The sequence below is a fragment of the Cavia porcellus genome, unplaced genomic scaffold (genome assembly GCF_034190915.1).
Source record: "Cavia porcellus strain 051 isolate PalLab524CR breed Dunkin Hartley unplaced genomic scaffold, mCavPor4.1 scaffold_26, whole genome shotgun sequence".
Taxonomy (NCBI): Eukaryota; Metazoa; Chordata; class Mammalia; order Rodentia; family Caviidae; genus Cavia; species Cavia porcellus.
The window spans coordinates 8,057,005-8,083,921 of record NW_026947509.1 but is presented as its reverse complement, the minus strand read 5'-3'; the positions used below and the strand labels follow the sequence as shown (position 1 = coordinate 8,083,921).

At 43.3% G+C, this 26,917-nt stretch overlaps 1 protein-coding gene across 1 annotated transcript in view; it reads left to right on the top strand.

Annotated features, from left to right (window-relative positions):
- The first annotated feature begins 640 nt into the window (after positions 1–640).
- Rrp15 (ribosomal RNA processing 15 homolog) overlaps positions 641–26,917 on the top strand; it is a 36,111-nt gene continuing 9,834 nt past the window's right edge. Inside the window, exons 1-4 of the mRNA XM_003474231.5 lie at positions 641–820; positions 12,066–12,322; positions 14,415–14,512; positions 16,757–16,958. Coding sequence (XP_003474279.1) covers positions 676–820; positions 12,066–12,322; positions 14,415–14,512; positions 16,757–16,958 — 702 coding nt within the window. The 5' untranslated portion in view covers positions 641–675. The remainder of the gene's footprint in view (positions 821–12,065; positions 12,323–14,414; positions 14,513–16,756; positions 16,959–26,917) is intronic.

The window sequence follows — 26,917 nt, the reverse complement described above, 5'->3', positions numbered from 1 at the left end:
ATATACTATACAGACATCAAACAATATACATGTCAAAATAAAGATTTTTCTCTCAGGAATTTTAGATGTTAAAATCGAAGAATCGCTCTACTAAGCTAAAGAAAAGCCATTTGAACATGCTTGCCCTACAAAATACAAAAACGTTTGCTTTCTTGTCCAATTCACCAACATGTCGACAGTTGCATTTTTTAAAGTCATTCATTTCAAAATATTTTTCGGGCTCCTTCTACAGCTCAAGTCGCATGGCTACCATTGGGGTACAACATGAAAAGGGATGCAGTACCGATCTTCAGGGAATCAGTATTTTAGGGGCAAAGGGAACCACTAGACCCTAGCTTCTTAGGCGCAGCCGGAAACACCGTCCTCCCAAGAGCGTTTCCTGTTCTTCAGCTGTGCCCCGCACCGGAGTCCCGTAGGAAACAATGTGACGAGAAAGGAAAGCGGCCGGTCTGGGGCGGTGGGTCACGACTTCCCCGAGCTGGCCAAGACAGTTCTTGTCAATCATTTTTTTACGCTAGAACCAACTTCACACAACGACTCGGGGAATTCAGACGTCCCTTTTCTATCCACATTTTGAAAATCGCTCAGCGGAACCTTGGGTCTCCGGAACTCTAGGCGGAAGCTCCCTTCGTTGCTATCAGCACAATTCTTAACGAACACTTCCGGCCAGACAAGATGGCCGCGACCGTGCAAGACTCACGTGCGACTACGGGGAAAAAGCTGAAAAAGTCCCTGAAAAAAAAAAAGAAGATGAAAATAGTGGCCAAGGCTGTGGCCTCCGAGTCGGACGACGAGGTCCAAGCGGCTTCGGACAGCGGAGGTAACACACTAGGGCTGTGCTGCGGAAGTAGCTCGCGGGAGTAGCTCGCGGGAGTGGGGATGCGAGCGCGTTTGCTCCTGGGTTCTCAGCCCACCGGCGACGGCGACCGCGCTCCGAGAGGAGCTCTGGGGACTGGAGCAGGGCTGTGTCATCCCAGGCGAGAGCTACCGCATTGTTACTTTTCAGTCGTTGTTATAAATACTGATTGGGGTATACGGTACACTTGCAGCTATGGATCAGTTCCACCATGAGTTAAAGAGATTTCCAGTTTATAATATGAAAATCTGTTTATCCAGTTCTGTTCAGTGAACAATTGTGACTTTTGTTATAATAATTTCTAAGTGTTGAGGTTACAAAAGGATGCATAAATTCCTGCCATAGGGAGGGTAAGTATTAAACACAAGGCCACAACTCATTATCCTGAATATTGTTAAAAGATAGTTGTTCAGCGTGGTGACACGTGCCTGTAATCCCAGCATTTTGGGAGGCAGAGGCAGGAGGATGGCAAGTGTAGCCAGGACAACTTGAGGAGACCGTGTCTTAAAAAAATAAAGGCTTGGTTTACAGTTCATTACGGACACCTTGGGTTCAATCCCCAGTACTGCAAAACAAAATAAAACAAGAAAAATAGTCTTGACATCTTGGACCAATTAAGAAATGGTATGTTTAGAGACAAGTCTGTGTTGTATGGAACTCTGCCTGGGTATCACCCTCTTGTCTCCTGCATGCCACTCGCACTAACCGATTGCACCACTGGAGCTCCAATTAGTATTACATTTTATCCTGTATCTCTTTACAGATCTATTTTCTAAATGTTGTTGCACTGTGTCGTTGTTAATCTTTGTTTTCACATGATTTTATGTGCACATTTTGATACTCAGTAAATTTCCACGTTGGATAAATGAACAGTGCAGCATTTCATCCAAGCTTTGAAGGACTAATAGTTTTCTGGGCCCAGGAATGGAAGGGGTAGTCTTCCCAGAACTAAATAGAAGCAGATACAGTGGACTATGGTCTTTTAGTATTATGTATTGGACCCACTGAATTATGTGGTGTGGCCTTAGCTTTTCAGAGAGGTGACTAGAAGTGAATCAGGCTAGAAATTAAAGGCAGTTTGTCATGCAGGAGATCAGAATCTCTGTAAGCGTCAGAGAGCTATTGAGAATTTTAAAACCAGTGAGTGACAGACATTTGTAAATATTGTTGCTGGCTGTTTAGTCGCTGTCAGACAGGACTCGAACCATTAAGCAGTTGTAAAATTCATGCTGGAACCGCTGCTGGACAGAATGATGAAGACAGAAAGGGATCTCACTTGGAATCTTTTTCAAAAAAGCATTCAGTTTTATAAACCAAAACCACCAATTTCACACTCATGGCACCATAAATTTTGGGCATATTGTACAAATTTGGGCAAATTAGATAGTTTTTGAGCTTGATTTTTTTTGAGCTTGATTTTGTTCAGGTACTAAATTATTTGTATATTCAATTAATTCTGACAACAATCTTGTGATACAGAAAACTATTGTCTTCAGTTTATAAGAAACTGGGAACCAGAGAAGTTTGCAGCTTGCTCACTTCAGTACATAATAAGATGATGATTAAGCTGATAAATGACATGACCGTTGTTGTAATTTGGCTCTTGAGCCTGTGCTCTTGATTATTACTGTGATATGGTCAAGAGAACCAGGAATATATTAGATGACTAGAAAAAACTATTTAGAAAATGAAAATCTATAGTTTGAAGCATTTGCTGCCATTTGGTTGTAGTATGTGCAGTCTTTATATCTGTTCTAGTTTCCTCACCTGTAAAATGCGGTTATAATGTCTACCATAGGATCTTTGTGAAGATTAACTGAGCTCATATGTGTAAATCATTTAATGTGTGGCACACAGCAGCCATTCGTAAATATTAGAATTGATGATGATTTCCATTCTGATCCTACAAAGTGTTAGTGCTATCTCTGTTGCCAGATAGGCCTTCTAGCCTTTGAGAAGTATGGGGTTTACAGTGAGTTGGAGCTTGCTCCAGAAAAGCAGCTTGAATTTCCTTTAGGAGCCCTCAGAAAGCTGAGGCACTTCAGTTTCAGGAGAGGAAACATACTTGGAAATGCCATTTGCATTGTACTGATCTACCAGCAGAGGACTGTTACGTTGAGGGTTCCTCCTCTCATCCTCTGTGATCTGACCACGATCAGACCTTGTGGAAAAATCAGAATTGGTGGAAATGATCTTGACATCAATGGACTTTTTTTGCTTAGTTGTTTCATAGACATCTGAAACTCAATATTTGTAAAACTGGATTCATAACTTAATTTCCCAAAGCACCTGTCTGTGAGAATGACACCCATCAGTGCTTGCTTGCTTTCCCCTTTGCTTTCACGTCTGGTGGTTTAACTCACCCATGTCTTCTGCCATCACTTAGTTCTGTCTGCCTCATTTGTTTATGTCAGTACTAAGTCCTATGTGTACCTCCTGTCTGCCTGTCTGCTCTCTGCAGTGTGTCATTTGGACATTGCTTCTTAAACTACAAAAGAAGAGTTGTTTTGTTTTGTTTTGTTTTTTAAATTTCCAGTTTGTCATGGGCAGGTGTTTTTAAAATCAACAAAGGAAGATGCCCAAGAAACATAACCACATGCTTGCGTATCATAGCAATATCCAGTTGCTGTAGCGTTTTCCAAATCCTTGTTCAGTTTATGAATTTATGTGGGTGCTCCTCACTTAATGACTCTTATTTAATGATCATTCAGACTGACACCTGATGCCCCTGGTCCAGACTAATGACCCGCCACACACCCTTACAACCTATCGGGGTGTTTGGTTTGTTTTTTTGTACAGATCTATACATTTTGTTGATAGAGCATGTCCTTTTTTTGTACAGTACACCTTGTTTATGCAGTACTGTAATTTTTGCTAATTTTACTCTTTTGTACAGTACTGTAATTTTCTGTTATACATTAAAGTAATGCATGTAAAAGTTAAGCAGATAAAAGAAAAATCATTATGTTGGGTTTCCTGTCATCATTTCTTATGTATATTGTAATGAACATATTATTTACAGTTCCTCATTTAGTGACTCAGTGAACAGCTTACAGGACTTGATCATTAACCGAGGAGTGTCAGTGGTTGATTTTCTCCGTTTATGGTAATGTTCTAAAAATCACAGCAAACAACGAATTAGCGAATACTAAAGATTGCCTTTAGGAAAATAGGAGGTTAGGGTTCTATGAGTCTCTGGTGAGAACACTTTTCAGCTCATTACAGAGCCATATTTGATGTGTGCCTCTGTTTAATTCCAGTCTGTGTTGTTGATTCATTGACGTTGAACTCATGGCTAACAATACAAGTTGTAGGTGAAGCAGGCCTATCTACCATCAGGTTGTCACCCCTTGCCGTCTTGTGCTTAGGGACTCTAGACAGCACTTTACAGTACACTTGGAGTCCTGTAGAATGATAAAACCACTACTAAAAACACATACCTGTGGAAAACGTGGCAGCAGATAGCCTGGGAAGGACCCCTGTTCCCAGTATGTGAGCAGAGTATTACCCCAGCTGGGTGCGTAGACACCTGAGACGCTGGCTCATCACTTCAGCTTGTCTGTGGGTGTCTGTGAAGTGTTGTAAGTATGGATTTGGGGTTACAAATCCATTTGACCAGGTTGGTAAGTTCTCGAATGCAGGATCCATGAGTCATGAAGATGCTGTCTGTCTCTGGGGACCACGCAGTTTGCATTCACAGCCACAGCTGCTTACTTCTCTGGGCTGCAGCCTGACCTTCCCTAGGTTACCTGTGGGGCAGCTGACCGGGCTCCTTGGTCCCTCCCCAGCGTGCCTCTCCCTATCCTAACCGTGCACTCCACCACCAGCAAGCTCTTCCCTTTCCCTCAAGTCTTCTGTACCCTTCAGATTCCAATTTAACTGTCTGCTTCATTTTCTTTTCAGGATCTCAGTTATCTTTGTGATAGAGATTAGGGCTCTTTGTGTAATCAATTCAGTAAGTAAGTGTCTTGGCTAATGATGTATATTTTTAGTTTAGCTCAGAATTTGTTAAGTAACATAAAAATATTGTTTTCTGTGTGTGAAACACGTTATCTCTGGAGAGCTAACATGGAAGTGGATTTTTAATTCAGATAATTTTGTCCACACGGCCTTGGTAGAACAGTTATTAAAAGCTTTGGGAGAATGGTCCTGAAAACCTGTAAAGGTTGAGGTCTCGGATGTATGAGGGATCAGTGAGCAAATTCTGTGCATTTGATTGGACAGAGTCCCGGCTCATTTTGTCAGGAAGCTGAATGGGAGATGTGTTCGGGTTGTAACGATTATGAAATTGATCAACATTGATAGTTGAAGCAAGATGGTACTTACGGTTCTCAGAAAACAGAGGTGTAGCTCATGTCTTTGGACTTTATTTTTTATCTCTGGTTTTAATTTCTTTTGCTGCATTGTATAAGAAAGGTGGAAAATTGTGCTTTTACAAGTTGCAGGCTCTGAACATTGCATGTTGTAGAACTTTCCTAAGTTCTGCCAGGAAGGGGACTTGTCAGTGGGCTGTGTCTCGGCTGTATCTCAGAATTTGGCAGAGCCTGGCTGGGCACATGCATGTGTGCATATGCCTGATTCTATAACCATTTCTCCATTGAGTACATTGGTAACATCTTTCAGTGTATTTTCTATACTTCTTTCTTATAAACTTGATGATCGTGTGAGGGTAAAGTTAACTGAAGTGTGAAATATAAAGTCGAATGTGGGCAAAATCACTCAGATTGAAGTTTTGATGCTGTGTGATACCTCTCAGTAGGATTGGAAATCTAGTTGTAGTGAAATTGCTGGTGATCTCAAATCAGGGCCATAGGCAGAGGACAGTGGTCAGCCTGCACCTTAGTGTGAAGCACTAGGATGCTTCCAGCCTGAGTTAGCCTTGAGCTGCTTAGATGTAGTCAGTGAATACCTTGTGGGGGGTCAGAGACAAGGTCTGTGTGGTTCTTGAAGTTTTAAATTTGTAATCTTGAACGTGAAAGGAATAATATCCCTAGTCAGTGAGTCACCTCAGGTGGCTGATGATGTCCAGCACTTAAAGGCGAGGGAGCCTCCGGCTCATACCTTCATGGAGCTGGGGATGGAGGTCAGGGGCACAGCACCTGCCTGGCAAGCACAAGGCCCTGAGTTTGATTCCTGGTACCAAAAAAAAAGTTACCCTTCAGCTACTTAGATTTGCTGACTTGCTACACCATGGGAAGTGGCCCCAGTGCTGTGCGGATTCGTAAGCTTGGTCTTGGAAGGCAAAGTTTCTGTGATCAGTCAATAAAACATGAGAAAAACTGAGGTGTTGCCTAGTGCCTTGGTCTAGTGAGACTCATAGATTTTGCCCCGGTGAGTATAAAATAGTGAGGCAGTTGGTAATTTCAGGGTTCTTGAACACTTAAAACCCTGCATTGCTCTGGTCACATGAAAAACGACCATCTTCCAACACAGGGTTTGATAGCAATCCAGTTCAGAAGGTCCTAGGAAGTATCCCTTCATTTTTGATTAACTACAAAGCTGTATTTCAGATATAATAACCCAGCAGAGAGATGTGCTTTTCATCAAACTCTGTAGCTTATAGCCTCCTTCATCATTTAAGTTCCTTCAGATAGCAAAAGAGCATGTTCAGGGCATGAAGCCTGTCACAGTCCCACGTGGGTGGGCTAGTGACGTAGTGCAGACCCAGGGGCAATCCGGGTGAGATTGTATCTCCCGAGGCTTGGCCCGGTAGCTCGTGTGGTCAGCCACGTCTGACACTGTTCCATGGTAGCACACGTGTTTTATTCTTGGTTATGTATATGGGAACCTGGAATAACTTCTTTTATTTTTTAAATTGTAAATAGTTTTTTAAAGTTTCAAAGCATCAATTTTAACATTGTAAATTTAGTAATAATTGGCAGGAAAAACCATCTGATATGAGCAGATGAGACAGCGTACAACCCAGTGGTAGTTTTACAGAGCTTTTAATGAATAGCAGTGTGTGTGTGCCTAGGTGAGATCAGAGCAGAGTGGAAGGTTCTGGGTAACTGGGGCTTAGACAGACATTCCTATTGGGATTCCGTCTCAGTGCTTCAAAGGAGCTCGTGAATAGTGATTGTACCGAATACAGCAGGTTCGTCTGAGTTCAGTCTGTGATTCAGAAGCCTTGCAGTGTCGCAGAAACCCACAGTCCAGTCACTGTACCCCGTCACTCTGATGCTGGACGTGCCTGTTAACTGTCGTAAGCTCCACGGTGGAGTCATCTGTGTGAACAGGAATCAGAGCAGCTGAAGTGCTGTAAAATCTTACTGCACAAAACATGCTGCAGATGGCTCCAAATGTGTTAGCTAGTTCTTATTACTTTACAGTACTTTAAAAAGTTGTGGGCTGGAAATGTTGGCAACTTCTGGGGCAGAAGGTAGCTTGGGCATGGCAGCTGACTGGCAAGTACAGAGGAGAGTGGAGAGCAAGACCTTAGGCAGAATTATCCCCCTCCATTCAGTTCTTCTCAGTTCGTGGCATGTTTTGTGACCCCCACCTCCCATTTCCTAGGCTCTGATTGTCCTTGACTGCCTCCTGATCATAGACTGTTATGTATTTATTTAGCTTTTACTCAGTAGATGCCAAGTCGGCGCAAAGCGCTTTTTATGTGTATCTCACGTTCCATCCTAATGACCCAGTAAAAACGGCATGGTTCTTATCCCCATTTTAAAGTACAGGAACTGAGACCCAGAGGGTTGGGTTAGGAACTGGCCCAAAATTACGTCATTACAAAGTAATGGAGCTGGGCCAGAGTGCCAGGTCTGCCTTCTGCTGTGGTCTGAGTCCAACCCATTGCCGTGAGAAGCTGTGGAGCTCAGCAGCTCACACACAGTGCAGAGATCCTGGATACCAGAGGTGTTCCCATTTCTCCTGCGCTGCAGCCACGTAAGAACTGCCAGTGTGTGCGTCTCTGTGCATGTGTCAGTGTGCTTGTGTATGTGGTGTGTAATGCACACTTCAATGATGACTGCCCCGGGCTCCTTTCTAAGCTTAGTGATCATGAAAACCCATTGAAGCAGGTTCTGTTTCATCTTCGGTTTTACAGATTCGGAAGCTGAGGCCGAGAACTCTCGGTGTGTGAAAGTTGCTGCGCCTGGCTTCTATGTCCTCCCTTTCACCACTGCTGGCTGGTTTCAGTCGTGTTTCCCTGAGGAGTTCTGCTTGATGTAGGGTAGAGGTCACCCAGGCGTAATGCCCCTGATGTTCTTAAACTCTGTATTTATTTGTTAAAGAAGTAGTTTTAGTAGTGATATATAATGTTGGTGCCAGGAAGTTCAATATTCTCTTTCTTCCCAGTTGTCTGAAGACTTATGGTTAGCACTTAGATACTGTGTTCGGGAAAGCTTACATTCCTGGTGAAACGCAGATATTTTAAAGCAGAAAAGTAAAGTTTCATTGATAAAAATGTTTGAATTTAATTGTATTATCTGATGTTATAAATTCTTATGGAAGTCATTAACTGACATTTTCATGATACTTTAGAGTGCGTGAAGCCTTTAGTTTATCTAATTTGATCCTTATACCCATGATTATTTTCAATTTAGCTTGACAGTTGATATCTAAAGACAAATGTTAAGCAGTCTGTCATACTATCTACAACTCTTAAGGCAAAGAGAGAATTCAGATTCTAGGATATTAATTATAAAATTGGTTTTTTTCTACCTTATAAGCTACTTATTTTTATGTTGAACTGGATTCAATATTGCATTTAATGTTTTCTTTAAAAAGTCCATGGTGAAAAAATTTAGTAAACCATTTATTTTATCATAATAATTATTGATTTATAATTTTATTTTTTAAGGTTTGTTTTTAAAGAGAAAAACAATGATACATAGTTTCAAAACAAGGTAATAGGAAATTAACAGTGGTTGATATATTCCATACTATCTTTGACTCAATTTTAAAGTAAAATGGTATATTTAAATATCTTAGTGATTTTATTCTCTTCCTAATTGCTGGCTACAAATATATTTCTTAAAAATGTATTGAATTAAGTGGGCATGGTGGCATATTCCTGTAGTCCTGGCTACTCTGGAGGCTGAGGCAGGAGCATTGCTTGGGGGGATCAGTATGAGATCAGCCTGGGTGACACAGCAGGATCCCAGAATCCCCCTTCAGGCCAGGTTGCCTAGAACAGGAGCATGTTGTTCACTGTTCACTTAACAGAAAGTCTAAGAAAAAACAAACAGCCCGGCACTGGACCTGGTCTGTCCAGCATCCAGGTGTGGGGCCCTGGTGGGTGGGCTCTTCCCTTCTCCCCCCTCCAGCTTGTCTTCCTCCTGCCATCCCCATCCTCCTCTCCTCCCCCTCCTTTTCCTTCCCTTGACCTCTGAGTAGCAGACACCTGGAGAGCAGAATTGTTATGCTGCTTGGCTTTATTTTAAGATTAATGCACATTTCCTGTTTCAGATCCTGAGTCAGAGTTTATGAAATTTCTTTCCTGCTTTTTGCACTCAGGTCTTGAGATCCAGCCCTCATGGTCTGAGTTTGGTGTCATTTTCTGAATGCAGCGTTTCATCTGTTACAGTCCCAAGCTTTGGCTGTCTCAGGGCCTCCTGCCGGGATGCCAGCGGTGATGTGATTACAGTAATAGTTTTTATTCTCACGCAGACAGTGGAGCTGTGGCATACTGTAGGTTCTGTGTCCAGTGGCCTTGCCCCTTGATCTATTGGCCTGGATTATAGAAGCTCAGTTTTTACCTCCTCACTTTTGTCATTCAAACTCTTGCTCCATCCTTTAAGAAACAACTTGACTGTCATCTTTGAGGCTTCCCCACATGCCCTCTTCATATTGCTGTTCTTTTATAGCACGTAAAAGTAAATTCTATTGCAACTTTTTAAGTGTACTCTCCCAAACTCAAGTTTCTCCAGGAAAGAAGCGTAGATTTAAGTTTTTCTTTCTTTACTTCCTTGCTTGTCACTCATAGGTGTGCAGTAAATGTTGGCAGATCGTCTTAAAACTTCATCTCCATTTGGCATCTGAGGGAAGTAGCCCACTTCACCGCCAGCCCCTAACCGTGCCTAGGACAGTGGCCGCTGTGGGAGGGAGCTGGGAGTTTGGGGGACCGGGGAGGAGAAATCATGTGTTCCCAGGAGTCTAGCCCTGCTCTGCCATGTGGTAGTCACTAGCCAGCCAACTCAGCTGCCTGAGTTTAAGGTAATTAAACTTAAAATGAAAGTTGAGTTCCTAGCTGTGATAGACAGCTTTGGAGCACCTCGTAGATCTCCGGGAGCTGGGATGGAGGACACTGCTGTCCCTGGAGCTGTTTGCCGTTGGTGCCTGGAGCTGTTTGCTGTTGGTGCCAGTGAACGTCTGTGTAACTGGTCCTGACTTCCCAGCCTCTTAAAATAGAAGGCAGAGCTAGGGTGTGAGACCACACGCAGGACTTGAGAGACCTTTCCCTGCACCTGATGGTCTTCGTCTGTGTCCCTAGATGCTGTGATACACCACTCAACGCAAGGTTGCTTAGTGGAAAATTAGAAACCCTATTTGCAGTAGGCTACAGCACAGTTCAAAGGGTCAGGCCTGCTTTGTGGTATGCATAGTGATAATTCCTCCTAGAAGGAATCCTGTTTTTTAGTATGCTGAGAGGCCTTGAGAGGGCTTGTTTGGGGGTGAATCTGGCAGGGGTGCACAGCTGCCAGTATACCCAACTGAGGACATGGTCCTCCTCTGTGGGGATGGTCGCTGTCTTTGACCACGTGTGCAGCTTTGGCAGGGACACACATGGAATGTCGAGGGAGAACAGGGGCACCACCCAGCCAGCTGGATCAGCCGAGTCAACTCTGGCAGTCAGTGGGGTGACAGGTGTTGCAGCCAGGTCATCCCCACACCCTGAGAGACCTCTCTGCGTCGGCATTTTAATTTACCTGTTTATGGTGTCATCATTTCCATTCCTGAACTAGCGGCTCTTTAGAAACAATAAGATAGAAACCATGACTTTCACAAATCTTCTGGACTTTTTTATTAGAAGGATGAATGCAGCTTGTATAAAATGGTGTTATAAACTTTTCCTGGGTTTATGGTGTCTCCATACTATGCATTTCATAGTAAGCTGGGTAAGAAAGACCCTAAGGAAAAACAGACAAGACACCAGAGTGGTGCCCTGGAGTGGCTGACAGACTTGCAGAGCAGTTGAAAACTGAACTTCACTGCAGTATGTGTGTCGGTACACAGGGGCGAGACACTAGATGTCAGTGTTGTAATTTGGCCATTTCCCGGCAGCTGCTGAAGATTTTTATGCTTTAATCACCCAGCTAGCTTTCAGAGACATAAACCTTTACCCATGGCACTTCTCTTAGATAACGCTTCCTAGAGCACGCACTACTTCCAAAGCACTGTTGTTAGCATCTCTATAGTGTCAGGGTTTAAACATTAACGTGTTTGTTTTTCAGCTAACTGCATCTTCTAAACTGTTTCGCCATCTTCTGGTACTTGGGACACTTCTTGGGGAAAGGTTCCTATGACCCTGCAATGTGGTGGATATTCAGGTTAACTGAATCATAGTGCCACCAGCTTTCCTTTGGAGAAGTGTAGGTATCCCTTCATAATACTGTGAGCGGTAGTAGTTTTTATGTCACCTGTCTGTACGTGAGAGCGAGGGTCACATGTCATTAGGCTTTGAAATTGACCCAGGATGAAGGATGCATTAATAATGTCTTAAGTGAATTACTATTTTAAAAATATCTGTCATTAGGAAATACACAGCTAGGCCAAATCCACTAGAGGAATACTTGCACCCTGCACCACTGCTTGCTATTTGAAGCTTTCGCTGTTGTTATTTGATGTAGTCCTTACTCTCTTAGGGGGGTCGGTGCTACAGTGAGGGTCCCTGCACCTGAGTGCACAGTGCCTGGCCTCCTGATGGTGCCCTCATAACCTGAGGGGGATGAACCAGGTGGTACAGGCTGCTGGATTCGTTTCTGCTGCTTGGCACCTGGATCCTGGAGCCACTGTGACCACCCCTCCACCCCCGTCACTGTGGCCGGGTGAAGTCTTGGGGGCCAATCAGAGTGGGAGAGCTGCTGCCTTTGTTCCCCACTGTCACTGCAGAGTAGGACCGGAAGGGTCCCTTTGCAGGGTCCCTTGTACAGGTGTGGAGATGGGTGGGACTGCAGGAGGGACAGGGGCCTGGTCGTGGCCCCGCAGCAGGAGCCAAGGCAGCCTCTGGCCGGGTGCTGAGGTCTAACCTGTGTTTCGCTCCCAGGATCGGGGGGCAGCTGTGGGCTGTCTGATGAGGATGCTGTGGAGGCAGACGATGAGGAGGGTGCTGAAGTATGTGACAAAGAAAACGAAACCGCAGCAGACTCAGGAGTTGGGACTGACACAGGTTGGGCGAATGCCATGGCTAAGATCCTTAACAAAAAAACCCCCACGAGTAAACCCACCATTCTCATCAAGAACAAAGCACTGGAAAAGGAAAAGGAGAGGCTGAAGCAAGAACGACTGCAGAAAAGAAAGCAGGTGTGTCTTACTGTGCCGTTCCCATCTGTGCCACACTACCCCTTGCAGTGTTCGTCCGATTAACATTCTGGCTCTTAACGTGCTTTTTATGCGGTTGGACGGCCAGGGTTACACTCAGAAACCTGACCTAAATCATGGCTCTGACCTCCTTCACTGCTTAGTCATCGAAGCGAGCAGTAAAAATGTAAACTTGGCAGAAGTTTATCTTTTAAATCAAGTAATTATACACGTGGCAGGGACTCCTTTATCTAAATATAGTATTAGTTTTAGCCATTGTGTCCTGTCTTCATTAAGTTCTGGACTAATAGAAGCCTGTTACAGTCAGATGTCTTAAGTCAAGTTGTTTCTCATCCTCAAGACTGATTATTTGGCTGTTGGATAAACTTGAATTTATTATGCTTTTGTTAAACCATTGATGATTGATGAAATCTATTAATTTAAGCTAAAAGTTGATTTTTAATAGTCCTTGTACTTGATGAAGTATCTCCATGTTTAAATATTTGGTTGCTAAAATAAGTATTATTTCATAATTGAAGAAAAATATTTTTATATAATTGTACTGGCTGTATAGAAGTACTGATTTACATTAGAGGTAAAAATGAAAGGAAAATAGATTTCATTGGGCATACATTTCATTTTATTTTTACCTTCCCTATATCTTGTTTCAAGATGAATGCTTTCTTTGTTCTTATTACTGGTTGCTTTGTATGAAAGGCTACATAAAGATGGAATTTTTCAAGCATTGTTCTCAGAAACACAACATACAGTGTGTACTCCTATTAACTTGATACTCTTGTACTTTAAGATGTTTCTTCTCTAAATCTTATAGATGGCTTTTCAACTGCAGATCTGAATCTCTGTTTATTATCTGGCAAAAGCTAGAAGAGGCTTTAAACATATCAGAATCTTTATTACCTCTCCTCTCAAAGTTCAGCAAGAGCAAGAACAGTGTTTTGAAGCCAAGCCAAATGAGTCCTCAGCTGTGCTGTGGAGGGAGCTGTGCGTGCGGAGGTGGCACTGTCTGCTGAGGGCGTGGAGAGCACCTGCCTGTCCCTGAAACTCACTGGGCAGCCTCGGGGTGCTTTGCCAGGTGCTCCCACCGCAGCCTGCGGGACTTGCTATTGGACTCAGTTCTAGTGTAACCGGTGGGGGAGGGTAACTGTTGAAAGGCAGTACCTGATTGGAGATGAGTCCGTTTCTTTACAGAGGAGTCAGTTGATCTTCCTAGTGAGAGCAGAAGTTTGGCTTTATTGGTAGGCGTTTTCAGTGATACAGAAGGAGAGGTGGGTAAGGGTAAAGAAAGATGGAAATGAAAAAAAGAAAGAAAGATGTAAATGGAGACTTTGCTCTGTTGCTGTCTCTGTTACTTTACGGATGTTTTTGGTGCTTATGAAGGCAGCTTCTAGGTGGTCAGTTCATTCATTTGTGAGAATATTAGAAGGAGACCTGAACAATCTGACAAATGACACCCAGTGACAGTTTGAACTAGGTTGCACTGTCTGGGAGCTTTTCTTACTTTCCAGTTCCTCTTCTCGTTTTATACACAGTAGAGAAACCTTTGCTATAGTGTGTGACAGATGCCATGTATGGCAGGAGTTCTGCTCAGACAGATGGAAAAGGAGAAACAGCCACTGCGTGACTGACTCTGGAGGTGGTGCTGTCCTGTTAAAAGCTGACGCATGTTCTTAATCCTGACTGTTGAGGGAGCCGCTTTCTGAGAACAAAGAGAAATGGTGCTTACCCGTGTAGTTGCCCACCTTGGTGGTGTGGGGTGCTTCTTTGGTGATCTGGAGGTGGCAGGTCAGGCTTGTGACTTGCTGGAACCTCCCCTTTTTGCCTCCTGAAAACGCTGGCTGCCCTCCTGGGCCCCTGCCATCAGATAAGCCAGGAGAAACTCGCTCAGTGCCTCTCATGGGGCATAATGCATACCAGCCGTGGCACGGGGGCTGAGCCCTAGAACTGTGGTTTCCAAGAGTCCCCGTGCAGACTAAGCCAGAGTGATGTATTGCCCTTTCGTGGGGTACCATACCAATGTCTGCTGTGCTTTCAGAAGTGCCTAATTCTCTTTTCACCAACGATATTTATAATGCAGCTGGATAAGAACCGAGAGTGGGAAATGATGTGTAGAGCAAAGCCAGATGTTGTCCGAGACAAAGACACAGAGCGGAATCTTCAGAGAATCGCAACCAGGTAAGACTGTGGCGTGGGCTTTCTGAAGTAAGCACACTGGCGCTTTGAGAGTGATCCAGTTTGATCAGACCATTCCTAAGCCCGCCTCCTTTCGCCTGCTGTTCAACACTGAACCCTTGGGAACCTTCCGGAGGCAAGAGTGCAATGTACTTCCACGTGTGTTTGGTGCGGTTCTTCTGGTCACAAGGACAGCGCAGTCCATCCTCTTACCGCATCTCTCTTGTGATGCTTGTGTAAATTTGTGGTGCTAGATGGTGATTTTTGTTGTCTTGCACCTGTTTATGGGACAGTACATGATACATGCTGTCCCTTCACTCTGTCTTTTTTTAAAAATCATTCCCCAAATGATTTACTAATTTCATGCTTTCTGTGCCTAGAGATGAATAGGATACCGTGGCCTACACATCTGAGGAATCACAGTCTCTGAGGATGAGAGCTGTCTCGGGTGTTGGGAACACACAGCAGGAGTATCTGGGGGTGTGAGAGCTAACATTTAAACTACTGCTAAGAGTGAGCCAATTCCATTTAGAGAAATTAACTTTAAATTCTTAGTTGTCTGGTTCTCAGTTCTTTGGTCCTTTTCTAATCCCTTGTAGTGTTAAGGAATGGGGTGTGGTGATCTAGGGTGTGTTAGCTGAGATTGCAGCCCTGACTTTCCTAGCTGGGCAAGCTACTTGATTCCTCTTTCCAGCTCATCTGTTCCCAAAGGGTAATCTTACACCTCTCCTGAGAGGGTCATGAATTAATAAAGAATTTAGAGAAATGTGGGGCCAGCAAAATAAATTCGTACCCTGGGCACCAATGGTTCTGGCCTGCTGAAGGGGCTGGAGTGCCACTCTCCTTAGAAGTTCACAGGTGAAGCCGTTAGCCTGCTTGTAGGTGGGGAGAATTCTGGGTCAGAGACAGAGACCTTATTACTCTGGAGAAGGCAGTCGCCAGAGCTTGCAGTTCTCCCAGCTTCCCCTGGGCCCCTAGGGGAACAGATGCGGTGCCTGCACTCCTGCAGCTTGTGCTGCAGCAGGCTGTGGTCCTGTAGTGATTAATAAAGAGTTCTTCCTCTGGGGGGAGCCTTCATTTTATCTGTCAGGGTCATTCACTGCTAGAGGAGCCCTGAGAAATTACCTGGGGAAACTGTACTCAAGACCTTGGTTTTGAAAAGTCCAGCAAGAATTTGCAGAGGCCTGTGGCAGGCTGCCTTTTCTAAGAATCACTTTTTTTTTGGTACCGGGAATGGAACCCATGACCTCGTGCTTGCTAGGCAGGCACTTGTGCTACTGAGCTAAATCCCCACCCCTCTAAGAATTGTTACGGAAAAGCTTTCATAGATTATAGAATTTTAGAACTGTAGCTGTGGAAATAAAACGTGAGCCACATAAGAAATTTAAACTTTCTTTGTGGCCTCGTTGAAGAAAGTAGAAGGAAAGACACGAAGCTGTTGTCCATGATAGAGCCAGTGTATTCAGATTTTAGCGTGCAGGTAATACAGAAGTTACTCATCAAATTTTAAAATTATTTTCTTACGTAAACTTGAAAGCCAGGTGTTGACATGTGAAGCGTGTGCCATTTCAGACCAGTCACGCCTCAGGCGCTCTGTAGACCCCTGCGCCTTGTGGCTTGGGCACTGACGCTGAGCACAGCAGCTGGCAGGACTCAGCTTAGAGGGAAAGTGTACAGGCAAAGTTCTGAAGTAAATAGTCTTAAAAGTAGCATGTGGAAGGTGGGTGCTGGGATTCTAACTGGGGGTCTCGCATAGCCTAGGCAAGCCTTCTTCCATGGAGTCCACTCCCTGCCCTGAAAGTGGGATTGTTGGTTGTTTTCAGGGCAGAGGAGTTCAAGACATGAGAGTAAATTACTCAGGTGTTTTTCCATTCACACATGAAATGAAGATCCAGCAAATCTTGCCTTCAGTCAGATAGATGCTTTGATAAGTAACTCAAAAGTCTGCTTTCATTCCAGTAATGCCTTGTCAGTTAAGAAATACTTTTGGATTGAAAATAATTCTCAGTTCTAATTGTCTCAAAGTTAAAAGAAGACCAAGGCTGTTTAAAAAAAGTCACATGCTAGTCTACATATGTGAGTGAGGTGTGTGTCAGTTTTTCACATGCACTTAACAGTTCATCCAGTTCTTTCTTTGAATGACTGTTAGATGCTTGCCTGTTTTCCTGACAGTGAAGAGACTCTGGTTCTAACCTTGGCCGCCTGTGTTCTTGCATTTAATTGTTCTGGCCACTTGATCTTCTGCAGGGGTGTGGTGCAGTTATTTAATGCTGTTCAGAAACATCAAAAGAACGTTGATGAGAAGGTTAAAGAGGCTGGAGGCTCTGTCAGAAAGCGTGCTAAGTTGGTATCAAGTGTTTCTAAGAGAGATTTCATCAGTGTTCTCAGAGGAATGGATGGAACCACAAGTGAGAAAAGTTCACCTGGAAAGAACCCAAAAAACAAACAGGTAAGACCTTGTGTAGGCTTCTGTGCATCAGGCATTTCTGCTTTTTGAAATGGAAAAAAATCCTGCAGAGTTAGTTTTATTTTCAGTTTTTAAAATTCCTAAATGCCCAACCTAATTTAAAAGTTCGAATTCTTTAGCTTCATGATGATTGAAAACCAGTTACAGGGGTCACACACCTGCTGTTAGAATGCAGAAGTCAAACAGGTGAATCAGGTAATGTCGCTGCCTGCAAGGCCCCGTCACCGAGTGTAGAGTGGAGCCCGCGAGGGCCGCAGCCTCACGTGAGGACTTGGGTCCTGGTGCTGATGAGCGGCATCTTGCCGCGAAGAGTCACCACTTCAGAAAGGAAGGTGGGAAGCGTCCTGGTGCTGGGCCTGCTTTGCTGATGCTGGTCCGATTGGGGTGAGCGCCTGCATCCTTCCTGGGGTCTTCAGCCTTGCTTCTCCCATGCTTTTGACGTGGACTGCAGTGGTTGCAGGTTGCAGGTAAAATGTTCTGTAATGTACTGTACTGCTTAACTGGTTTTCAAAATCAGCGTCCCGTGTAAACAGCGAGTACTGTTGGAAGCTCATTCATTTGTGGTATTTAGTTATTGTAGCCCAGAAAGCATAGAGCAAGTCTGTGTTGGGCAAGAAATTTGTCTCAGAAATCTGAAGTGCATTATCCTGCTTTCATGTCACACCCTTGCGCCCCCAAATGCCTTTTTTTTTGTCTTTGGGGGTCCACTGCTGTTCTAGTTCTAATTCTTTCCTCGTTTGAAGCATCAAGAATCTACCCAGAGCAGAGCCCAGGCGGCCTGTTCTGCTCACCAGGAAGCCATGCTGGGCCGTGTCTGCAGCCCTGTGGTGGTTCAGGGTTCCCACGGGGCACTGGGGGTTTTGTTTGGTTAATGTTCAGTTTCTTCTCTGCCGTTCTGGTTTCCGTGCCTGGGATCCCGTTGGACCGCTGTTGGATCTTCAGCCTTGGCCTCTTGGCCTTCGGGACTTCCTTCCCTGTGATTTTCTTGTGACTCTCTCTTTTTACAGAGTTCCTTGATTTCTGACTCCTATGTCAAATTGAGAAAACACTGATTTCCTGTTTTTAAATTTTGATGACTGTTTTGTACTTTAAGTGTTTCTTGGCGTCTTGTTTTTATCTCATAGATGTGGTATGTTTCAAATTTTTCTTCCCTGAATTGTCAGAGTTTTTATTTGTTTATTTGCTTGTTTTTAGTTACTCCATCTGAGTGATATAGACAGTGACGTTTGCTTGGGAAAATTGGTGCATTGCGTTTAACATAGCATGAGCATTATCAGTTTGGAAAGACCAGTTCTAAAGATTATCCGTCCTGGGGCTGGGGATTTAGCTCAGTGGCATAAGTACCTGCCTTGCAAGCAGGCGGTCGTGCGTTCGATCCCCGGCACCGATAAAAAGGAAAAAGACAAAAAAAAAAAAGATTATCAGTCCTTTCTTTTATTCATTTATCTATTCTTTAGGTTTCTTGTAGTGAGAAAAACCTGCAATATTTAACCTTCTGAGTTTGGCTTATTTCACTTACCACGATGGATTCTAGTTTCATTTGTTTTGCTGCAGATGGTGTGGTTTCTTGTTTATGGCCAAATAATATTCCATTCTTGACACCCCACATTTCTTTTATCCAGTCACTTGTCATGGGCACTAGGCCATTTCCACATCTTACACACTGTGAAGTGTGTGGCCTCGAGTGTGGGAATGTATGCATCACAACAGCATGCTGTATGTAAGTCTCAGGTATACATCGAGGAGTGGTCCAGTCGGCCCAAATCATACTTCTGTTTTTAGTTCTCTTAGGCTTTCCATGTTGATTGCCAGAGTGGTTTTTTTACTAATTTACATTCCCACCAAAAACGTGGGGGGCTCTTTTTTCCATGTCCTCACCGTTATGTTTGGTTTTATTCTTGATTCTGACTGGGATGAGATGGAATCCCGAAGTGGTTTTGGTTTGCATTTCGCTGGCAGCTGAAGGTGCTGAACACTTTCCTGTATCTGTTGGCCATTAGAACTTCTTTTTTGAGAATGTGTATAATAAAGTTAATTTGCCCGTTTTTTGAGTAGATCCTCTGGCAGTTGATTGTTGTTGTTGTGGCTTTATATATTCTCTCAGGATAGAGCAGTGGTTTCTTACTTAGACATAAGCCTTCTTCTTCCCTGCAGGTACTTTTCATTATTCTCCCCAGTTGTCATCTGCCAGCTTGTCCTTGTGTGTCTTACTGTGTTCTCTCCCGTATTATTTATTTGCTTAGATCCCTTACACCGTTATTTTAACTTTATTAGTTTGTCTCTACAAAGTGGAGATAAATGCGTGTCTGATATTTTACTTTAAAAGAAGAAATTTAGGGCTGGGGATTTAGCTCAGTGGTGTAAGTACCTGCGTTGCAAGCGCGCAGTCGTGAGTTCGATCCCCAGTACCAAAAAAAAAAAGAAGAAATGTTTATCCTGCAGTAGCTTCTTATTGCTTTCATGAGTTTGATAGTCTTAAATTGATTACATTTTACAAAACATTGTCTCTAAGTATTTGCTAACACCTCTTTCTGTGCTTTCACTTGAATTACTAAAAAACTTGTTTATAAACATTGCCTAAAATTGTAGCCTTATGAAAGGGAAAATATCTGTGTTGTGAAGAAGTTGTGGACACCTTGAGAGCGAGCTTTGTGATCGTCTCCTTTAGGTGTTCAGATGCAGGTCCTTTCTGTGACTGTTGTTTTTTTGAGAATGAGGAAAAAGTATGTGCATGTTTAATTTGTCTAGTATTTTGACTTGTTTTTAAACCTGGGGGAATTACTGAGATTAATTTCTCTAAAAGTCACATACTGAAGATATTTGAGTCTGTTTTAAGAGAGTATATACTTATGTTCTATACATTTTTAATCTGTTTATATTTTTATGTTTTTGTGAGCTACAAATTCAGCAGGAAGATTAACCTGCTGAGCATCTCCTAGTTTGATTTAAAAGCATGATCATTTTTAAGGATTTTGGTGGAAATTCCCTGATCTGGAACCTGCAGTCTCTCCCTTGCACCAGATAAATGAATTCCCAAGCCAGCTCCTTATCAGTATATGGCAGGCACAGGAACTGACTCCTGGATATTGGCCCTGAGTGATAAAAAACAAGAAAAGGACTACATTGTATTTAGGACACTGGTTAGGGGATCAACACAAAGTTGCATTTGTTTAAGTTTTCATTAAAATGTAAGCTTTGTCTCTTAAGTGAATAATATCTTCGTCTATAAGAAACCAGTTTCCTTAGAGATGGCAGCACAGCAAACTTCAGTCAGAGTCCCTAAGAAAAAAGTTGCTGGAAGAGACTGATTTTGTGATATAACCTCTTTAAATGCCAGCCTTAGGGACAAGTAGGGGTGCTGTGTTCTATACCTTTCTCTGTAAGTGGTAGCCTCCTAATTCGTTCTTCATTGGGTATTCATGTTAAGGACTGCTTCAGAAACACCAGGCTTCCTTGGTATCTGTAACCTGTCTGGTATCTTGTACTGCGGTCTGAATTAAAATATATCCCTGTGGTTCTTGGCCCTGCTGAGGACTTGCTCGGGAGGGGAGGAGGGAGTCGGGAGAGGGATATGAACAGGTCCTGGGTGTCCCTGTACCTGGGAGGACTTCCCTTTCAGGGGAGCAGGGCTGTGGGAGGCAGGCAGAGAGCCTGTCCTTAAGCTGCCCCTGCGTTGCAGGCAGCAGAGTTTTATTCTCACATAAAAGCTGCTCTGACTGGAATGTGTGGAATCCTGGCTCTGTAAATAATTCAGCCTAATGTTTGTTTACTGAAAATGCCTAAATAGATTGAAGTTTAGGCAAAAGGGAGACTCCGAAAGTTTGATATGAGAGCGAGCAGGGTTGTGCACAGTACTGTGGATGAGAAGTGTTGCACATCACGTTCCCATTGCACTCGCTTCCTTTAAAGTGTGTTGTGTAGTTTCACTGTGAGGTGGATTCAGGGTTTGTAATTAAAGTGAAGTGTGTGTGGTGGTGTGGTACACGCAGCATCTGATGTGGGAGAAGTGAGTAGAAACCTTCTTTTACTGTTGGGCTGAAATCATGGTGCCACCTGTCCTTCCGCACTGTGTGAAAAGACACTCTTCTCTTTGAAGCTGCTCAAGTGGCCTCGTTCGTGAGGTTTTGGCCTTTTCACAGCAAAATTGCCCTGCACAGTGAATCTTGTAGCACACGTTTGCACCTGTAACGCAGTTTTAAAAATCAAAGGAATATTTTATTGTTTGTTGGTAGAAGTCGTCACTTTTGAGTGGTGGGCAGTGGAGAGTGTTTGTGTGGATGTGACCAGCCACTGAGCTGCAGGTTCCAGAACCAGCACGCCGGCCTCAGCACACTTGTCGTACACAGGCAGAGGTGGAATCTCCTTGTTGAATTGCGTGACAGTCCCTAAGTGAGTTCCAGAGCGCTGGGAAGTCAGTGCCTGCTGCATCATCCCTGCCTTGGGGTGGGGGTGGGGGTGTTGGTGCTGTTTTCCTCCTGACAACTAATAGCTTAACGGAAATTGTTACTCTTATCTGAATTATGAGATAATCCAAAAGATGCATGAGATAATTTAATAATTGTTAGGTTGGAAAATTCTTAGTCATTTTAGACATACTGGCTAATGCATAGTTCTTAAAAAAAACATAAAATTAGATTTCTAGGAAATAGAATTTGTGTCCTTTCTCTTATCCCTTGTTTTAGGCTACAGTTGAACTATCATTACTTGCAAGATGATATTTAATCTACAAAATACAGTTCCTGTGTGCGTGCTGGCACACTGATTGGAGGTTCTCACCTTAGGGATCAGCGTGCAGAGCATTATTGGGAGATCACAGTGGTCCTTAGTTGGGCATTCTGTGGGCATAATGCCTAGGCCTGAGTAAGCAGGGCCAATGGGGAGAGAGTCGGGAGGGTGTGCCTGCAGTCTAAAAATTCAGAATAAAGTCTTGATAAAATGTAGACTAAACTTATTTGCCCAGTTATTTCACAAATGTGTTAGTTTTCCATTGCTGTGATACCATACCTGACAGAATAAACTTGAACAGTGGAAATACTTCCTTTGAATCGTGCAGGCTCCCTTGCTGTGGGCCTGTGTGGAGGCACAGCGTCATGGTGGAGCGCACAGTGGAGCGGAACTGAGCACCATGGAGGCCAGGAAGGTGGGGACAGATTACTTTGATCACAGAGTCCCTCCGCACACTCTTAAACTGTGAATCCGTAAGGGGATCAGTCCATTTCCAGGAGAGACCCTCATCCCAGTCATGCCCGCTCCCACCCCAACACTGCTGCACTGAAGTACAAGCCTCCAGCTCTGGAGTTTTGGGGGTGCGTTTAAGGTCTCATGCTTAATAACAGGTGTGATATTTGGCCCTGTTGTGATGCATCAGGGGACATATCTCAGAGGGCCTCAAATTAGTGCTGACAGTGTTTCCCTAGGCTAAAGTGAGGCTGAGGGTTGCCCTGTGGAAGATACGTTCCCCGGGACCAGCTACCCCTTCTGCTGTCCGTCTTCTGTCACTGGGACAGTTTGGGGTTTTAATGTTTTTGTTTTCTGTGTAATTCGTTAGCCGACACTTTCCGGGATTGGATTAAAGTTCCTGAGGGTGCAAAGTGATGCTTCTTTCCTTTTAATTACTGTTTTGGGGTGAAAGGCTGACTGTAACGCAGTGTAGTGCTGTCTGGTGAGCATTCTTCGCTTCCCCCCTTTTGCCCACCTGTTAAAGGATGTGGGCCCGAGAGTTTGTACTGAGGATTTTACGATTTTCAATCATTGCACTCATTGTGCCTTGATGTGTTCATTGGCAGGTGCAGCCATGGAAGTAAGAGCTGGCCCACGTGCTCTCTTTGCGGGCTGTTTTTAGCGTGTCCTTACGTTGTGGGACAGGATGACCCATCCCATGCTTTGTGTTTTCTATGTTCTAGACCTAAAATCAGGGCTTTGGGGGAGAGGGTTTCATTTATTTTTAAATATTTTGTTGAGTTCAGCAGATAGATTGATAGCATATATACATGTTCTTTATACAGCTTGGTTTTGTTGATGTAGCACTTTGTGGTGCTAAAAGCACTTCTACATGTTTTCTCCTTTAAGCTTCCTAACAAATTGGTGATATTCATAAAACATTGGTTATCTTTTTTCCAGATGGATTTATAGCACTGTTAATTTGTTTATAAATCTGGATTTTCATTTACATACTATATAATAAAAATAGCAAAGATGTGCTTTAAGAGATTAACTGGCAGAGTGTATTCTAAATATTTCAAACTTCTAATTGCATATGAAAATGTATAGTGCCTGTGTCACGCACAGCCCCTCGGCTTTTAAGGCGGGGTGGTTAACTTCACTCCCCAGCAGCGCTTGGGGAGATGGAACAGTGAGGGGAGTCGCTGCTGGATTGATGCTTTCCAGATTTAGTTCTCCAGTGCTTCGGTGTGAGAAGAACAGGACGGCAGAGGAGCCACCCAGCAGAAGAACTTTGAGTGAGGACGTTTGTGTTGAGTGTAAAATCAAGGGCAGAAAATATAACTGAGGCAGAAATAAAAAGTGGATAAAAGAAAGGAAATAACGAAATATGTTTTGCAGGAGTACTAGATGAAGAATTAGGATTACAAAGAATTAGGATTTCTCAGGCACTCTATATACTTAGCGTGCAGGGGCTGTAATTAAAAGTGGCATAATTTCTCCATCTTAAACATACCCGTCCCCCATGATATTCTATTAAATGCTTTTCTAGTTGCTTGAATTAAATAAAATTCCTAGATTTCTGAATCTGAATACTACATAGTTAAAGAAACAAAGACTGGAGACTGGGGATTTAGCTCAGCGGCATAAGCACCTGCCTTGCAAGCAGACAGTCGTGAGTTCGATCCCCGGTACCAATTAAAAAAGAAAAAAAGAAAGAAACAAAGACCAACTGAACTTTTTGGACTAGGCAATTAACCAAATAGCTGAAATAAATTAAAACAAGCTTATGGAAGGCTAGAAAAGGGAAAAATTGATATAGACAATTAGGATTTGCTTATTAAGAACTCTCTGAGAATCAGAGAAGCATTGAACTTGGGTTGAAACGGAGCCTCTTCTGCCATCTTCGTTTGTTGGTTCTTCACCAGAGCTCTTGCACGTGCCAGAGGGAAATATTTCCAGCCCTTACTGCCAGAGGCATGTGAGCATGCCCCTCGTGGATCAGAAGCCATTGGGGTTTTATTTAGCTTCAAAATATTAAGGACTGCATTTCACTTCTGTTGATGTCAGCCACACTACATTGTGAATAGCTTACTAAAAAATACTAACAGTATTTAGATGAAGTTAGCACCAAATTCCTTTTAAAATTTAGTCCAAATTAAATTAAAATGCACACTGGACACTCAGTTTTTAGGGAAAGCAGTGAAACCAACTGCTGATTGCTAAATATAGATGTGACTACACTATTTATTAGTTTAGGGTTTGCCTTTAATTCCCCTCCTTGGAGTGAAATAAGATTAAGCTCTTAATTATTTTGTGTTTGTCTGGTGAATAATTCCAGACCTCCTTTTACAGTGTTTTTCAGTAACTGCCAGTAACTGTGTGTATTTGAACTTTGCAATGGAGTCTGATGAACATTTTAAGGGTTATCTTCATCTTCTAAACTGACAAAGACTGCTTCTGTAGGCTCCTGGTTAAATGTTTGTGTAGAGCTGGACGGCCCAGGTATTTTGTTTCCTTGCATCATGTGGTTTTCATTAGTGCTTGCTTCTTGCACTAATCAGTTGTGCTTTGTAATCAGGGTAAGCAAGAGTTATCTTACAGGTCCCCAGCCATTGGGTCGGTGCCTCCAACAACACTGGCAGCTCTGTAAGGTGGTGTGTTATTACGGGAGGCTGTACGCAGAAGGTAACCCAGCTTCCGACCAGTATTAGCGAAGTCTGTGCCTGATGTGTAGTTCTGCTGACTTTGCTGTACATTGTATTTAGGGTCAGGTTAAGAAATTTCTTCAAGTCCCAGACCTCTAGACTTGCAGTATTTGTTAAAAGCAAATCCAAAACTCTCTTGGTTTTGATTCTTTATAAAAATAATACATTAAAATTGCTGTGACTTCTTTGTTCATTTTCATTATGCCTTGACATTTCATGAAACCTATTCAGAGAGCACCGAGCAAGCTTTTTTGATGAGTGGTATTTTGGGGGGTTGCTCAGGTGTTCTGATCTCCATACGCCTTTGCTTTGTGGGTGCTCGAGTGTATGCGCAGTGAAGATCATGTTTGTGGGAAAAGTCTGTCGAATCAGAATTTGTGAATCTAGTGTATCATGATTACCCAAATCAGGACGCGTATAGAAATTGTCTTAAACATATTGAGGCATTTCTGTGCGTTTAGTACTCATGTTACTCCGAGTGGCCTTGTCATTGGATTTTAGAGCAGTGCAGCGTGGCAGAAAGAATACAGGCTCTGAAGCCCAAGGAACCCGGCTCTGAGTGTCACTGGGCGCACAGGAAGCTGAATCACGAGTACTAACTCTTGGACTTAGAAAGAGACATTGTTCTTTGAGTCTTAGGGTCCTAATTTCAGATGACACTGCCAACTGTTATCTGGGCCAGGACTCTTTTTTTTTTTTTTTCCCCCTAACTAATATATATGTGACCATAATTTAGGAGCTATGGATTTCACTGATTTCTTGACTTCTTATTAGGGTGGACAAAGATTTTGTTCTTATACACCATCTGCTTCCTCTCATCTCAGTATTTTACAGTGATTTTTAAATATTTTTAAGTAATTGTTTACAGTTATTATTAATTGTGCCCAGCACTTAGTGTACCTATCCAAGTATTATTTATAGCAAAGTGTTAGAATATTCTGCATGTGTGTTCTATTTTATGTTTTTTCATCAGGTAATGATTGCTGTTTTCACACTTAATTTCCATGGTGTATTTCACTTTTCAAAATCAAATTACCTTTGGTACACATATTAAAATTATTTTCTCTGAGACATTAGCTCCTCAAAGCTCCTCATTTGCCTGAGCTGCTTGCTTTCTCAGGTTATGCCGTGGTTTCATTTGGGGATTTACATTACTGTGATCTTTGTGCTTTCTTCTGGTTGATTGCCATTTCCTGGCTTTTGTTTTCTCTTTTCTCTGAAGACTCCGCTGTTGAAGCAGCACATGCCTGAGGGTTTGTCCAGTTGGACCAGGGTCTGAGGGCTGACCAGGCTGAGGAATGCCCTTCACTCTGATGCTTCTCTTTCCTGTGTTCCATTTTCTGTTTTTCAGTGCCGTGCCTTTTCTTTTTGTCTTGCTCCATTTTTGGGGGGGGGTGAACACCCTCAGCAGCTTTCCTGAGAAAGGCTACGTGGAATGTAAACTTCTGGGGCTCTCCCATGGCTGAAAAGTCCTGTTCTCTCCTTATACTTGAAAAGTAATGTCGTGAGTTCTTGAACTTTAACTTGGAAATTGTTTTCTTTGAAAGTACTTGCTTCTTGGTTGCCTCTGTTAGGGCTGCTCTTGGAAAATCTGAGTGTACTCTGATTTCTGAGCCTCTGTATATATGTGACTGACTTGCTTGTCTTCTTCCTGGAAGCTCATGGCTTGTTCTTTGAGTTCCCATTGTCTGGAACTTTTACAGTGATGTCCTTGGTTTTTATTTCGTGTCTTGGGGACTCACTTGGGTCCTGTGTAACCTGGAAATGGTTGCCCTTCTTCAATTTGGGGAATTTTCCGGACTCATTCCGTCATTAATGTCCTTCCATCCATGTTCTTCTGTAGAACTGCTGCTGTTCGTATATTCAGCCTTTCATCTCTGCTTCAGTCACTTCCCCATGACGGAATGTCTGATGCCCACAACTTAAGGAAGAGAAGTGTGCTTTGGTTCACAGTTCAGGAGATTCCCTCCGTGCTCTGCTGGAAGGTCATGGTGGAGGAAAACTGTTTAATCACAGCAGCCAGGAAGTGCAGCGAACTGGAGAGAGAGGCGCAGTCTCCGCCCACAGCCCAGG